Raw genomic sequence first — 13,452 nt, forward strand, 5'->3', positions numbered from 1 at the left:
TTAGCTGCAATCTGAGCCACAGAAGACCTTCGCTGGTCCGAACCAGACACCAGAGCCTTCATGACCTCTGGCTTCACGGTGTCTGAGCTGCCAAACAACCTGTCAGCGGTTCTTAGCATGTTCCTTCTCGAAGCACTGTCAGTTTTTACTTAGCACAGCTGCCTGTGACACGCTTTGCTGTTTTGGAGTCTGGTCAAAACAATTCACGACCGTGAAACGAGCCGTTTCCTGTGTAATACGCAATTTGCAGTAAAATTCAAACTTGAAGGTTCGTGTTTTGTGGTTTAACTATTTTCATTTATAAAGCCTTTAAGTGCCTCATGTTTACTGGTTAATTTGCACGACGAGGCGAAAAAGTTATTAGGATTTTAATGACATGTTTTACACACTTTCATGACAGGAACGGTAGTTACTCGTTACACAAGGTTCATCAGTTCAGGTTCAATGTCAAACACAGTCATGGACAATTCAGTATCTCCACTTCACCTCACTTGAATGTCTTTGTACTGTGGGAAGAAACCGGAGCTCCCGGAAGAAACCCACGGATACACCGGGAGAACATGCACACAGAGAGGACCTGGACCGCACCACCTGGGAATCAAACCCAGGACCTTCTTGCTGTGAGGCGACAGTGCTACCCACCGAGCTGCCCTAATGAAGGGTAAATAATTGCTCAGACAGGGTGCAACTATCAAAAGCATTCCATTAATGTAGCTTAATGTAATTTAATGTATCAAATTACCGAATCCTAAGCTGCCAAACAACCTGTTAAACAGCGTTTAAGTGCCTCACGTTTACGGGTTAATTTGCATTATGAGGCGTCCTAGCAAGCCTACGGCAATTCAGTTAGCAATCGCTTAGTCAACATGTCCAAGATGTTGAAGTGTAAAGCAGCTAAGAACACCCCCAACCAGCTTCAATTTATTCTGTCATTCAATTTATGTGTTTAATTTAACGACTGCTATGAAATGTGGCTCTTTTCTTCGTGAAATCCGTGAAATCTGTGAAATCTGTGATTTTTGAAAAACAAGGTCTGCAAAATTAAGCAAATCTTACTGTGAATTGAGTAGCGCCCTCGTTAGGTAGGCAATCAGGTCTTTCTGCTGATCATATCAGCTGAATCAACACGTGTACTACGAGTAACTACTATCAGCTCAAAATGTAATAATTAATATTAACAAAATAGGAATTGCATTGCTTTCCATATATCTGTGGCGGGGGGGGGGGGGGGGGGGGTCGTAATGTTTTGGCTCGTCAGTGTAACTATAAGAACAGCACAGATAACAGAATGAGTCAAACTAATTGATGGCTAAGAGTTAGAAACAAATAGCAAGTAAGAAAAGGCAGACGTGGCCGCTCAGGTGGCGCGGCGGTAAAACACGCTAGCACACCAGAGCTGGGATTTCGAATACATCGTATTCGGCTGGACTGGGTGGCCACATGAACAACGATTAGCCTCTTGTTCATACAGGGAGGGAGAAGCCGGATAGGGACCTCATAACTGATGCAATTACGACCTCTGCTGGCTGACTGATGGCGTCTACACAGAGTTGAGGAATAATGTGCTGATCAGGGTGTGGCTCTCCGTACACACACGTGTGGAAGCAGATCCACACATGAACTCGCCTCGTGCAGGTGAAAAGATGCAGTCGGCTTCTGCACACGTGTCGGAGGGAACGTGTGTCAGTTCGCTCTCCCTAATCGGGGCGGGGGTCAGCACCAGTAGAGAGGAAGCATAAATAACGTCTGGTTGCAATTTAGAGGCTTCATGATTAAATAACTAAACTAACAAACTTGTAATAAACAATTCAGAAGCAGGAGAAAGTAAGTTAGCCAAGAAGCTGTGCTCACCATGGTTTCTGTTAGATCTAATTCTCTCACATGCCAAGCTGCTCCTTCCTGGGCCGGGACTGCTACTGTGCAAAGATGCCTTGAACCTCAACCTGCTAAGCAGCCTGTGCTTCTTCAAGAAGGGGGCTCGTTTAAAATAGAGTGCCGACTTAAACGGCCTGCCTCGCTTAGGCGGACAAACCGAAGCCAAAGCGGACACGGAGTCAAGTTTGCTACTGAACCCTTCGACTGGCTTGTTTCTGTGCAGCTGTAAAGGCCTTGTGGGCGAGTCTGAAGCGTCCCGGGTGCCCTGGCCTCTCTTAGGTGGTGCATAGCTGGGCAGTCCTTTTTGCCGGGACTGTCCCTGAGTTGCGTAGATATGAGACAGCCCGTCGAATAGTCCCTTCAGCTGGCTGCTGCTCGCGAGGCTGCCGAGGGAAGGAGCACTTGACTGAGACGAGGAGCTCTGGGGCGAGGGTGAAAGACTGGGGTTTAGCGACGACGTGCTGTGTCCTGATACAGAGCAGGAGGTATTGAGTGCACTAGATGGGGCGGATAACCTTTGGCTGGCGCCTGGTGCCATGGAGCTGGAATGAGGATTGACCAGGTGTTTCCAGAAACCCCGTTTTTTAGGCCGATGTGATTCAGAAGACTTGGCCGCGTCCTCACGTATGCGTCGACCTAACGGGGAAGGTGTAAAAAATCTCGAAAGGCCGTCGATGAGGCTTTTGGTTTTCTTGTTGAAGGGGGGTAATGTGGATATGGAGGTGAGGGAAGCTGGGGTGGACGTGAGGGGGGTGCTGAGGCTCAAGCGGCTGCGTACGTCTGTGGTGGATGAGGATGGACTGCAGCTTGAGCTCTTAGGGCCTCTTCCATGATCAACACAGTCTGGCCTGTAGAAAGGGGGAAAAAACATCAATATAGTGCAAAATAAAAATACAAAAAGGGTTAAATGTCTACGTTTTGTCATCACCTTTACTTCTAGGCTTTTTTTTAGACAGACAGCTTGGAAGCAAAACTGTCAAACTCCGTGACAGCAGGGGTGTTGTACAATGGTAACTTGTACAAAAACAGACATTTGAACACCCACAGCGTGCAGGCGCCAGTTCAATACACATCTTTCAATGCAGAGTGGTGTTATGTTACAATATGTACCCTTCTTACAAGAAATAATGTTTTTATTGTTTTAATTATCATGTCAATCATTTTAATTTGAACTTTGATTACTGTTCTATCCTGAACAGGATTGCAGTGGGTCAGTTTCCCCTGTATCACTGGGCCCAAAGCATAAATACCCTGGACAGGTCACAATCCATCCCCGGGCTCCGGCCATCCCCCTTTCACAGACATAGCCAATCATGTCTGTTTAGGCACCCAGAAGTCCAGCAGCACCTGACGAGATTCGAACCCGGAACTGAGCAGTGGTGTGCTGGTGTGACAGACTGCTGTGCCCATCATATAAATCAGAATCAGCCATTCAACTAATGAACTAATCAAATATTGTTTGTTTGTTTATTAGGATTTTAACGTCATGATTTACACTTTGGTTACATTCATGACAGGAACGGTTGTTACTCATTACACAAGATTCATCAGTTCACAAGTTTAATATCGAACACAGTCTTGGACAATTTGGTATCTTCAATTCACCTCACTTGCACGTCTTTGGACTGTGGGAGGAAACCGGAGCTCCCGGAGGAAACCCACGCAGACACGGGGAGAACATGCGAACTCCACACAGAAAGGACCCGGACCGCCCCACCTGGGGTTCGAACCCAGGACCTTCTTGCTGTGAGGCGACAGCGCTACCCACTTGGCCACCGTGCCGCCCAATCAACTATTGTGCATTAAAATCTCATCAACAATCAAAACATGCCTGACTTTATAGTGATGCAAAACAATACACATGGAAGGTGATTAACGCCGCACGTGTTGAGACACTTCGCATCACGCCCTAGTACAGCTGTAGGACTCCGATCATGTTACATAATGTAAATATATTAGTCAAGCTTTAATCATGCTGTAATCTTGTCTCCTCTTCTGTGCTGTGCTGGCGGGTGAGGAAAGCTGGCTCTGAGGCTGGCACCGAGTAAGATACTTTTATGCATGTGGCAGAGAAAAAAACCCTTAACAAGCTTCTATCCATTGTGAATGACACACACAACCCTCTGAACAGCACAATCAACAGACAGAGGAGTGTGTTTAGTGACAGACTGCTCTGACCTGCTCAACAGATACTCTGAGAAAGTTAAACTGTTTCATGCCACACAACAGCAGAGATGATAATTTGGACTCTATGTTACCTATATTATTCATGTTTCTTTAATATTTGTACTTATATATTTATACATCTGGTGTTTGTTTGTTTATTAGGATTTCAATGTCATGTTTTACACTTTGGTTACATTCATGACAGGAACGTAGAATCAATATCGAACACAGTCATGGACAATTCTGTATCTCCAATTCAACTCACTTGCATGTTTTTGGACCGTGGGAGGAAACCGGAGCTCCCGGAGGAAACCCACGCGGACACGGGGAGAACATGCAAACTCCACACAGAAAGGACCCGGACCCCCCCCCACCTGGGAATAGAACCCAGGACTTTCTTGCTGTGAGGTGACGGTGCTACCCACTGAGCCACCGTGCCGCCCTAAATATCTGTTGTAATGTATATTCTTGGTATTAATAATTATAATTCCATACCATACTGCCAGCTCATGACTTCTGCCCAGCACATCTTATTGATATTCTTATATCACCCACCCAAGCTTTAAACTATATTTATACTGTTCTATTTTGTATTCTGTATACTGTATATATGCATATTGTACATTTGCTATACTTGATGTACAATATTTGTGTTTGCTTTCTTCTCATCCTTATTTTTTCATGCTACTGGAGGCCTAAATTTCTCCCAGAATGAATAAACTGTCACTGTCGAGGCTTAAAAAGTAAAGTGTTGAGGGCTCTGGTGGCGCAGCGGTAAAGACGAGCTTGTCGGAGCGATTGGGAGCCGGAGCCGGGACCGCCTAACTGCTGCAATTACGACCCCTGCTGGCTGACTGATGGCGGAATAATGCGTCGATCAGGGTGTGGCTCTCCGTACACAAGGCTGATGCGCATATGAACTCGCCTCGTGCTGGTGAAAAGATGCGGTCGGCTACTGCGCACGTGTCGGAGGGGGCGTGGGACAGTCTCGCTCTCCCCAATCAGATCGACAGTAGAGAGGAAGCATAATGCAATCGGGTAACTGGATACGCTAAAAAAAGTCAGGAGAAAATGCTAAAAAAGTTACGTTTCCCTTATATCTGGAGGGGACCGATTCTTTTTACTATGAATACCATTACAGTTATGTTGTTTGTGTACCCGTACACAGTTCATCACAGTTTTCGTGAATAAACTCGTGATGTTTAAAACACCACAGGAATAAAATATTATTTTTAAACATCAGGAGCCAAACTGTTTACAACAGCAGCATAAAATATGAACATAAAATAGCTTAAGGCACAATAAATTTAGGACTTAAAAGTTAATGCTCCTCTAGCCAATTCACCAGAGCACCTCTGGTCCAACTACTAGCAAGCACCCAATCCTCACTACACACACACCAGATAAAAATAGAATCGAATGCCTTGGGCTAAAGTACACTGTTGTTGTTGGTTGCTACAGTATAAAGAGAGAAGGAGTTTTGAGAATGTTAGAAAAATAAATATGGACAGAAAACATTACAAGATAAAAGGTCAGATCAACACTGTACATATTAGTTACTACACTTACAAATGAACACGAAACCAATAATGAAAGTGCGTGTGAGAGTTGATCTTACGTCGTTTGATGTGTGAGGTTTTTCCTCGGCCTTCCTGGCTTTGCATATCGCCGTCTGATCTGCGCTGCGGTTTTATGCAGCAGTCGTTTTCCCTCCTGCTCTTTTGGCCTGCATACTTGGCAGATCCACATTCCTGAAGGAAGGCCAGAAAAAAAGAGCAAAAAAAAACACATAGGAGAAAAACAAAAGAGGGGGAAAAAGTCTTTTAGGTAAAAATCATCAAGGCTAGTGGAACACTTCTTGTAATCGTGCATATATTTACATACATAAACATATTAAACACATTTACAAACTAGAAGCGATACAGACTGAACTGTGTTTTATTAGTGTTTTGATACTTGCTGCTTGTAATGGGTATTATACACAGCGCTCAGTCATCTTAATCTATAATTCATAATTAAAAAGTTTTAACTTGATCACAGATCTATCCTAAACAAGATCACAGTTGGTCTGTTTATCCACAGATTGACAAGCATAAATCCATCGCTGGGCTCTAGCCATGGTCCTCCTCAGACTTAGCCAATCATGCTTGTTTAGACACCCAAAAGTCCAGTAGCACCTGATAAGATTCGAACCCGGAGCTCGAAAATTAATCATTAAAAAGTTGGCACACGATCAACAGGCATGTTTAACATGATTAAATGCTTAAAATACACATACTTGGATACTTTATTTGTAAAAGTCTAAATCTAAAATTACAATTGCATTGTACTATGCTGAATCCCAAATGCTATCCTATACACCAGCGATTCTCAGCATTTTCCCCCCTTATTATATTATTCTTACACTTTCAGCAAGGATGACAAAAGGTGTTGTGTTCTTGTTCATGGGAAATTCAATGAATCTATGATGCATTATGTTATTTCCTCATTTTGGTTGATGTAGTGGGTTTGGTTGCACCAAAAGAAATTCCTTGTACATCTGGTACTTGGCGAATAATAAAGAATTCTGATTCTTTTGTGGCTGGCAAACCAAATATCTCTATATGTCTATTCTCAAAGACCCAACGAAGACTTTAGGCAGTTTAAAACAGATTCATGACATCACAAGAAATCTCCCGTATGCAACAGGACCCCCTCTAGTCTTACACAAGATTCATCAGTTCACAGGTTTAATCTCAAACACAGTCATGGACAATTTCAGAGTCTTTGGACTGTGGGAGGAAACCCACACGGACACGGGGAGAACGTGCGAACTCCACACAGAAAGGACCCGGGCTGTCCCACCTGGGGATCGAACCCAGGACCTTCTTGCTGTGAGGCGACAGTGCTACCCTCTAAGCCACCGACCCTACCGGCACTACACAGGTTATGTAGCCTAAAGCCGCTTTCACACGATCAGCGTTTTATCTACGTCATTTAAACATTTCGACTCTTTGGTGGCACTTTGACAAGGTCAGTGGCAAACCAGGTCAGAGTTCAATCAGCACATCATGTGGTATAGATCGAGTAGTGCAATGTGTGGTCAATAAAAACCAAAACTTTACTATTTGGTGGTTTAACGAACTGAATGCTCTGGTACCTTTTGGCATTCTGGAAAGCGGAGGGTCACAACACTCCATATGAAAGCCCCGATCACAAGAGTCGCAGAACAGCATCTCGTCCTAGAGTCCATCACATCAAACAACATGTTAGAAAAGCTCAAGTGTAAAACAGACCATTTAAAACTTCCTCTTTATTAAAACTGTGATTAATGGCAATTGCAAACTTACAGCATTTTTCCCCAGAATTTGACAGGAGCTGCACGTTTTGCATTCGATGCACTGCCATCGCAACGCCTTGACATTTGCAGTCAGATCAGCTGAAAACTTCAGACAGGTCGGATGGCCTTTTCAGAAAAAGACAAGAACATTAGAGAGATTAAGTATCAGATCACGACCTTATTTCATTTCTACAGCTGCAATCAGAAATATTCAACCCCCTCCACCTTAAAAGACTCACTATATTGCCAAAAGTATTCGCTCGCCTGCCTTCACACGTATATGAACTTGAGTGACTCCCATTCTTAATCCATAGGGTTTAATATGATGTCGGCCCACGCTTTACAGCTATAACAGCTTCAACTCTTCTGGGAAGGCTTTCCACAAGGTTTAGGAGTGTGTTTATGAGAAATTCTTCCAGAAGCACAATTGTGAGGTCAGACACCGATGCTGGACGAGAAGGCCCGGCTCACAGTCTCCGCTCTAATTCATCTCAAAGGTGTTCTATCTATCGGGTTGAGGTCAGGACTCTGTGCAGGCCAGTCAAGTTCTTCCACACCAAACTGGCTCATCCACGTCTTTATGGAGCTTGTGCTTTGTGCACTGGTGCGCGGTCATGTTGGAACAGGAAGGGGCCATCCCCAAACTGTTCCCACAAAGTTGGGAGCATGAAATTGTCCAAAATCTCTCGGTATGCTGAAGCATTAAGAGTTCCTTTCACTGGAACTAAGGGGCCGAGCCCGACTCCTGAAAAACACCCCCACACCATAATCCCCCCTCCACCAAACTTTACACTCGGCACAATACAGTCAGACAGGTACCGTTCCCCCGGCAACCGCCAAACCCAGACTCGTCCATCGGATTGCCAGACGGAGAAGCGTGATTCGCCACACTGCTCTGGAGTCCAGTGGCGGCGTGCTTTACACCACTGCATCCGACGCTTTGCATTGCGCTCTGTGATGTAAGGCTTGGATGCAGCTGCTCGGCCATGGAACCGAGGTGCTTGGTTTTATACACCTGTGGCCATGGAGGTAATTGGAACACCTGAATCCAATGATTTGGATGGGCGAGTGAATACTTTTGGCGATATAGTGCATCAGGGTATTATGTGTATTTATTGATGTTTTATGCTGTGCTTACACCATGGTCAATATTAACGGCAGGAAGGGTAGATAATTCTCATTATCAGTCAGTCTATCATTCCTGTCAAGTGCTGTTGTCCTTTAAATGCGCTTATTTATTATTAGTGTATTGTGAGTACGTATGTTTATAGAATATATATTGGCAAAGAAGTCGACGATTAAGTTTAAATAAAAATCATCTCGTTTTCTTAACAAACGTCCATGTGTGCTATCACTTAACCCCCAGACTCATTTATGGAACATCCTTTTGCCCTGATAATCTCTAATAAGCGATCTGGACAAGGGCTGACAAGCTTCTGACGCCCTTGTCCATTCTTCTTGTGCAAAAGCTAAAACGTTATGCCACCAGAGAAAGCAGAACATTGCTCCTCGAAATGCCTTGATGTGTCAGTCACATGGTCAAGACTGCCAGTTCCTGCAGCAGAAAAACATCCTCACAATCACTGACCATCCTCCATGCTTGAATGTGGCTAATAAGGGGAGAACATGCAAACTCCACACAGAAAGGCCCCGGACCGTCCCACCTGAGGATCGAACCCAGGACCTTCTTGCTGTGAGGCGACAGCGCTACCGACTGAGCCACCGTGCGGTTTTTTGCAGTTTCAGGGATTTTTCTTTGTTACCCTGATGAGACCGCTCAAAACTCTGGGCTTCCTCCAACAGCCAGGCCGGTTTGATGCTGCTCCATAAATTTGGGACTTTATTACCCATTTGCAATGCTAAGTTTATTAAAATAGTACATTTAAAAAGATCTACTGAAAGAGGCCATAAAAGACCTGTATTTTGATGCATTTTGCACTGTGTGTGTGTTAGAATTTACTTGGTGGAGTAAAATGATTACATGTTAAATTCTAAAAGATTTGTTTTTTACTGTCTGGATCGCCGTCATGTTGCTGTTGCATCAGTGACTCGATCATGAAGTTGGTGAGTTGGACAGCAGTCACAGTAAGTCGTGTGTAACTCCGAGAGAAACTTGCTTGTTCCCTCAGTTAGGTTACAGCAGAAGATGAAACTAAACGATGTTTTGAGGAGATTTAAGATAAGATAACACTTTATTGATCCCGAAGGAAATTGCAGTAAGAAAACCCGGATTTAAGAAAACCCAGTGGGCTTTGTAAGTTTGTACAGAGGAGCAGCCGCCGGCTCCCCGAGGTGTGGAGAGGGCGGGCAACACCAGCTGGTACAAGTGCGGTAACTGAACTGAAATGCTGACCGCAAGCAAGTGGATCTGCTGTCAGGAGGCATTTCAGTTACCAGATGCTCATCTGTGAGATGCTATTTAGCATGTAAAAGAGCACAGCGTAACGTTTCAACACAAATTCACTATGTTAACTTCACATTAATATTATGGCGGTCGTTAATTAACACGTTAAAATTTTAATCGCGATTTAAAAAATGAATCGAGATTAAAAATTGTAATCAAACTATTTGTGCCACGTAAATGTGTGTCTCTGTGGTCATTTGCGTTCCTTAAAAGTGCATGAAGCAGAACGCTGATTCACAGAACATCATAAGCACAGCCGGAAACGGTCAATTCTGATATCTTCCCTACACACTCGCTCCCTATGCCATAGCATAGTACACTTAACATTCTTAAAGGGCCAGACAATAAATTTGTAATTCACATTACATGACAGGAGAGACGTTAGAAAACAACATTCTTTTTCTTAGAATAGCCTCTTATTTTTCTTTTTTTAGCGCATCCAATTGTTCAATTAGCATCGTGCTTCCTCTCTGTCTATGCCGAACCCTGCCCTGACGGAGGTGATCGAAGCTAACCCGTATCCCCTCCGAAACACGAGCAGCAGCCAGATGCATCTTTGCCACCCACACATTGACGAGTTTGGCGCCACCTAGCGTTGCATGCGGAGAGACACACCCTAAGGGCACCCTCTCTCATCTCTGTGTAAGCGCCTCCAATCAGCCGGCAGAGAACGCAATCGCATTCTGACAGAGAGAGACCCACATCCGGTTCTTTGTCCCACCCCCCATATGAGCAACCGGCCAATCGTTGCTCATATAGCCACTCGGCTTCGAACCGGTAAAGCAAGGCTGGATTCGATACCACGTTCTCAGAATCCAGCCCTGGTTGCAGCGCGTCTCTTTTTACCGCCGCGCCACCCGAGCGGCAGAATAGCCTCTTTTTTTAAGGAAAAATAGTTCTTGTGTGAATTACAAGGGCAGGAAAAACTACGGCAGATACAAAAGGTGCACCGGGGCCCATGGCAGGGGGGCCTCCACGACATGAACTCAACCACTCACCTCACTGCCCCCCCACATTGGCTGCACTCGCCAGGTCGTTATTATTATATTACAATATCTTCGTTAAGTAAAATTAAAATAACTAAAACTGTGCATTAAAAATACCAGAGGCAGGAATTTGGACTTGAAGTCTAACTTTTGAGTGACATTCATTCTGATCAGCTATCAGCAGATGCAATTTGTTGAGGGGGCCCCAACATTTATTTTGCACTGGGGCCCATGAGCTCCTAGTTACGCCACTGGTGCTGCATCTAGAAATGGTTCGTATCATGAGCGCCTGTTTTCAGTGGCAGTAATTATGAACAGACAAATCACTGATCCATGTCCAGACAGTCACTTTATACTGCGAACTGTGTCCCAGAACCCTACAGTCCTGTCCAAATTCCTTTAGGTGTATTCCATTCAACCCCTCTATTACTTCTTGGTCAAGTGTGGTGTGTGTTGTGGAGTCTGACCACTAAGTGCTTGGTTGTAAAGTGATAGAAATGGTTCATATTATGAGCGCCTGTTTTCAGTGGCAGGGTTACGAACAGGAAAAGATCCTCACATTTACCAGTTAATGTGAACAGACTTTTTTAAATAACTTGCTAAAAGACGGGAGCCGTTAACAGCTCTATATGGGCACTGGCTGATTTTCTAAAAATTATTTAGATTGAATATTTCTAAACATGTTCTTGCAATAAAAAATGTGCATAACTGCTTAGTTATTAGTTTGCGATTAATCACGATTAATTTGGATTTTTAATCGCGATCAATCTCGATTAAAAAATTAGAATTGCGTGACAGCCCTAATTAATATACGCGGTCACTGTCTGGCTAATAAAAGTGGTTCGTAAGTTTGGAAGGTAGTAGGCCGGCAAATGAGTTAGCAGAGCTTGTGATATCACCCGTTTGGTAGCTGTGGTGGGCAGATAAGAGTGGTCAAGTATCTCAACCAGGGTTTGGGAGGTCTGGCACGGATTAATTCTATTTACATGATTTCTTATGGGAAAAATAGGTTTAACTAACGAACATTTTGACTTAAGAACAGCCCTTCGGAACCAGTTAAATTCGTAAGTCAAGGGTCCACTGTACTGTTCTTGTGTTGTCTCGTGTAAGGATTTCTTTCATGGTTTCAGGCATGTGCACTTGTTGTCATTCTATCGGAATGTGTTTTATAGTTGTACGTGTTTGGCAGGTTTCACAGGTTGGTGGGTTTTCTCCTTTTACCAGGTATTGGTGGGTTTACTCTGGTGTGGCCAATTCTGCATCTTGTGTATATGGTTTGGTCTATGCGTCGTCCCTGGTGAGTTCTTGAAAATCTAATCTAAATTCCATAACGGCATCATTTAACCGAACATATTTACACACGACTCGATAACGATTCAGAGAATTCTGGCCAGAGGCTGAGCTAGAACGGTTTTAAAAAGCGGCGTATTATCAAACACTGCTAAGCGGCTAATTAAAGATAATTTGTATGTTAATGATAATGTTAACGAGACAGAAACAGTAGGCGCACACAACCTAATAGCCACCAATCTATTACAGTCATGTAAAGGCGTGCTCGCGCGCGCGCGTGCGTCTCTGAGGACCGCAGCCCAGCTGTGTTTTACAATCCCGACATACTTTCTGCACTTTTATGAACATTTAATGAAAACCGCCCGTGTTGCTTAGTCAAACCAAGTCCGAAAGTGTCACAGGAGCTCCATTTCTAACGGCATTTAAAAACAGTTCAAAAGGAAACTGGTACAAAAGAGCAGGCCGCTAATCCGCTGCCCGTCAGCTCCGATTGTTAGAAACAAAAGCATCGACTCGGAGACGACAATGCGACGTTTCACTGCCTGTAACAGCTGTATTATAATAAAAGTGATTTTTTATCTTACCACTGCTCCCACAGTCTGCACATGACAGCAACTCCTCCGGCCTCTTGTCTCGATTGGACTCCTTTGTGCCCAGACAGAAGCTGCATATAGGTATTGGGTCAACACGAGGCTAGAGACAAAACAGAAAAGAGGAAACGGTTAACACCGAGTTCATGCCAGGGTGATTTGTTTTATATTGTAGAAGAGACACACACACCCACACTGAAAATGATTTATATCGGAAAGAGATAAAAACGTTTGCCAAATGAGCTCTGGGAGAAGTTAAAAGGTCAAACACTCAGTTTGAGGTTTCATTTAAATGCTCATGTATGAGTAGATGAGGGCAGAATCATGCTGCGCACTAACGGCCCGGTCCGAGAGTTTCTACGTTCTGAATACTGAAAATTAAAAGCAAAAACGTAGCGCAGTTGTAGCCTAGTGGTTTAGGTACTGGACCTGTAATCATAAAATTGCCGGTTCAAGCCCCACCACTGCCAGGTTGCTGCTGTTGGGCCCTTAAGCAAGGCCCTTGACCATGAATTGCTCAGATTGTACACCGATCAGCCATAACATTAAAACCACCTCCTTGTTTCTACACTCACTGTCCATTTTATCAGCTCCACTTACCATAAAGAAGCACTTTGTAGTTCTACAATTACTGACTGTAGTCCATCTGTTACTCTACTTGCTTTGGGACCACTACAGAGCAGGTATTATTTAGGTGGTGGAACATTCTCAGCACTGCAGTGACACTGACATGGTGGTGGTGTGTTAGTGTGTGTTGTGCTGGTATGAGTGGATCAGACACAGCAGCGCTGCTGGAGTTTTTAAACACCTCACTGTCACTGC

The 13,452-nt window shown here is 44.2% G+C and overlaps 1 protein-coding gene across 1 annotated transcript in view; it reads right to left on the bottom strand.

The window, feature by feature from the left end:
- Window positions 1-13,452, bottom strand: part of kat6b (K(lysine) acetyltransferase 6B) — a 63,139-nt gene that overhangs the window by 16,591 nt on the left and 33,096 nt on the right. The window contains exons 3-7 of the mRNA XM_062995559.1: window positions 12,625-12,733; window positions 7,371-7,486; window positions 7,181-7,262; window positions 5,660-5,792; window positions 1,852-2,723 (exon numbers count right to left, since the gene is read on the bottom strand). Coding sequence (XP_062851629.1) covers window positions 1,852-2,723; window positions 5,660-5,792; window positions 7,181-7,262; window positions 7,371-7,486; window positions 12,625-12,733 — 1,312 coding nt within the window. The remainder of the gene's footprint in view (window positions 1-1,851; window positions 2,724-5,659; window positions 5,793-7,180; window positions 7,263-7,370; window positions 7,487-12,624; window positions 12,734-13,452) is intronic.

Source organism: Trichomycterus rosablanca, chromosome 5 (genome assembly GCF_030014385.1).
Source record: "Trichomycterus rosablanca isolate fTriRos1 chromosome 5, fTriRos1.hap1, whole genome shotgun sequence".
NCBI lineage: Eukaryota > Metazoa > Chordata > Actinopteri > Siluriformes > Trichomycteridae > Trichomycterus > Trichomycterus rosablanca.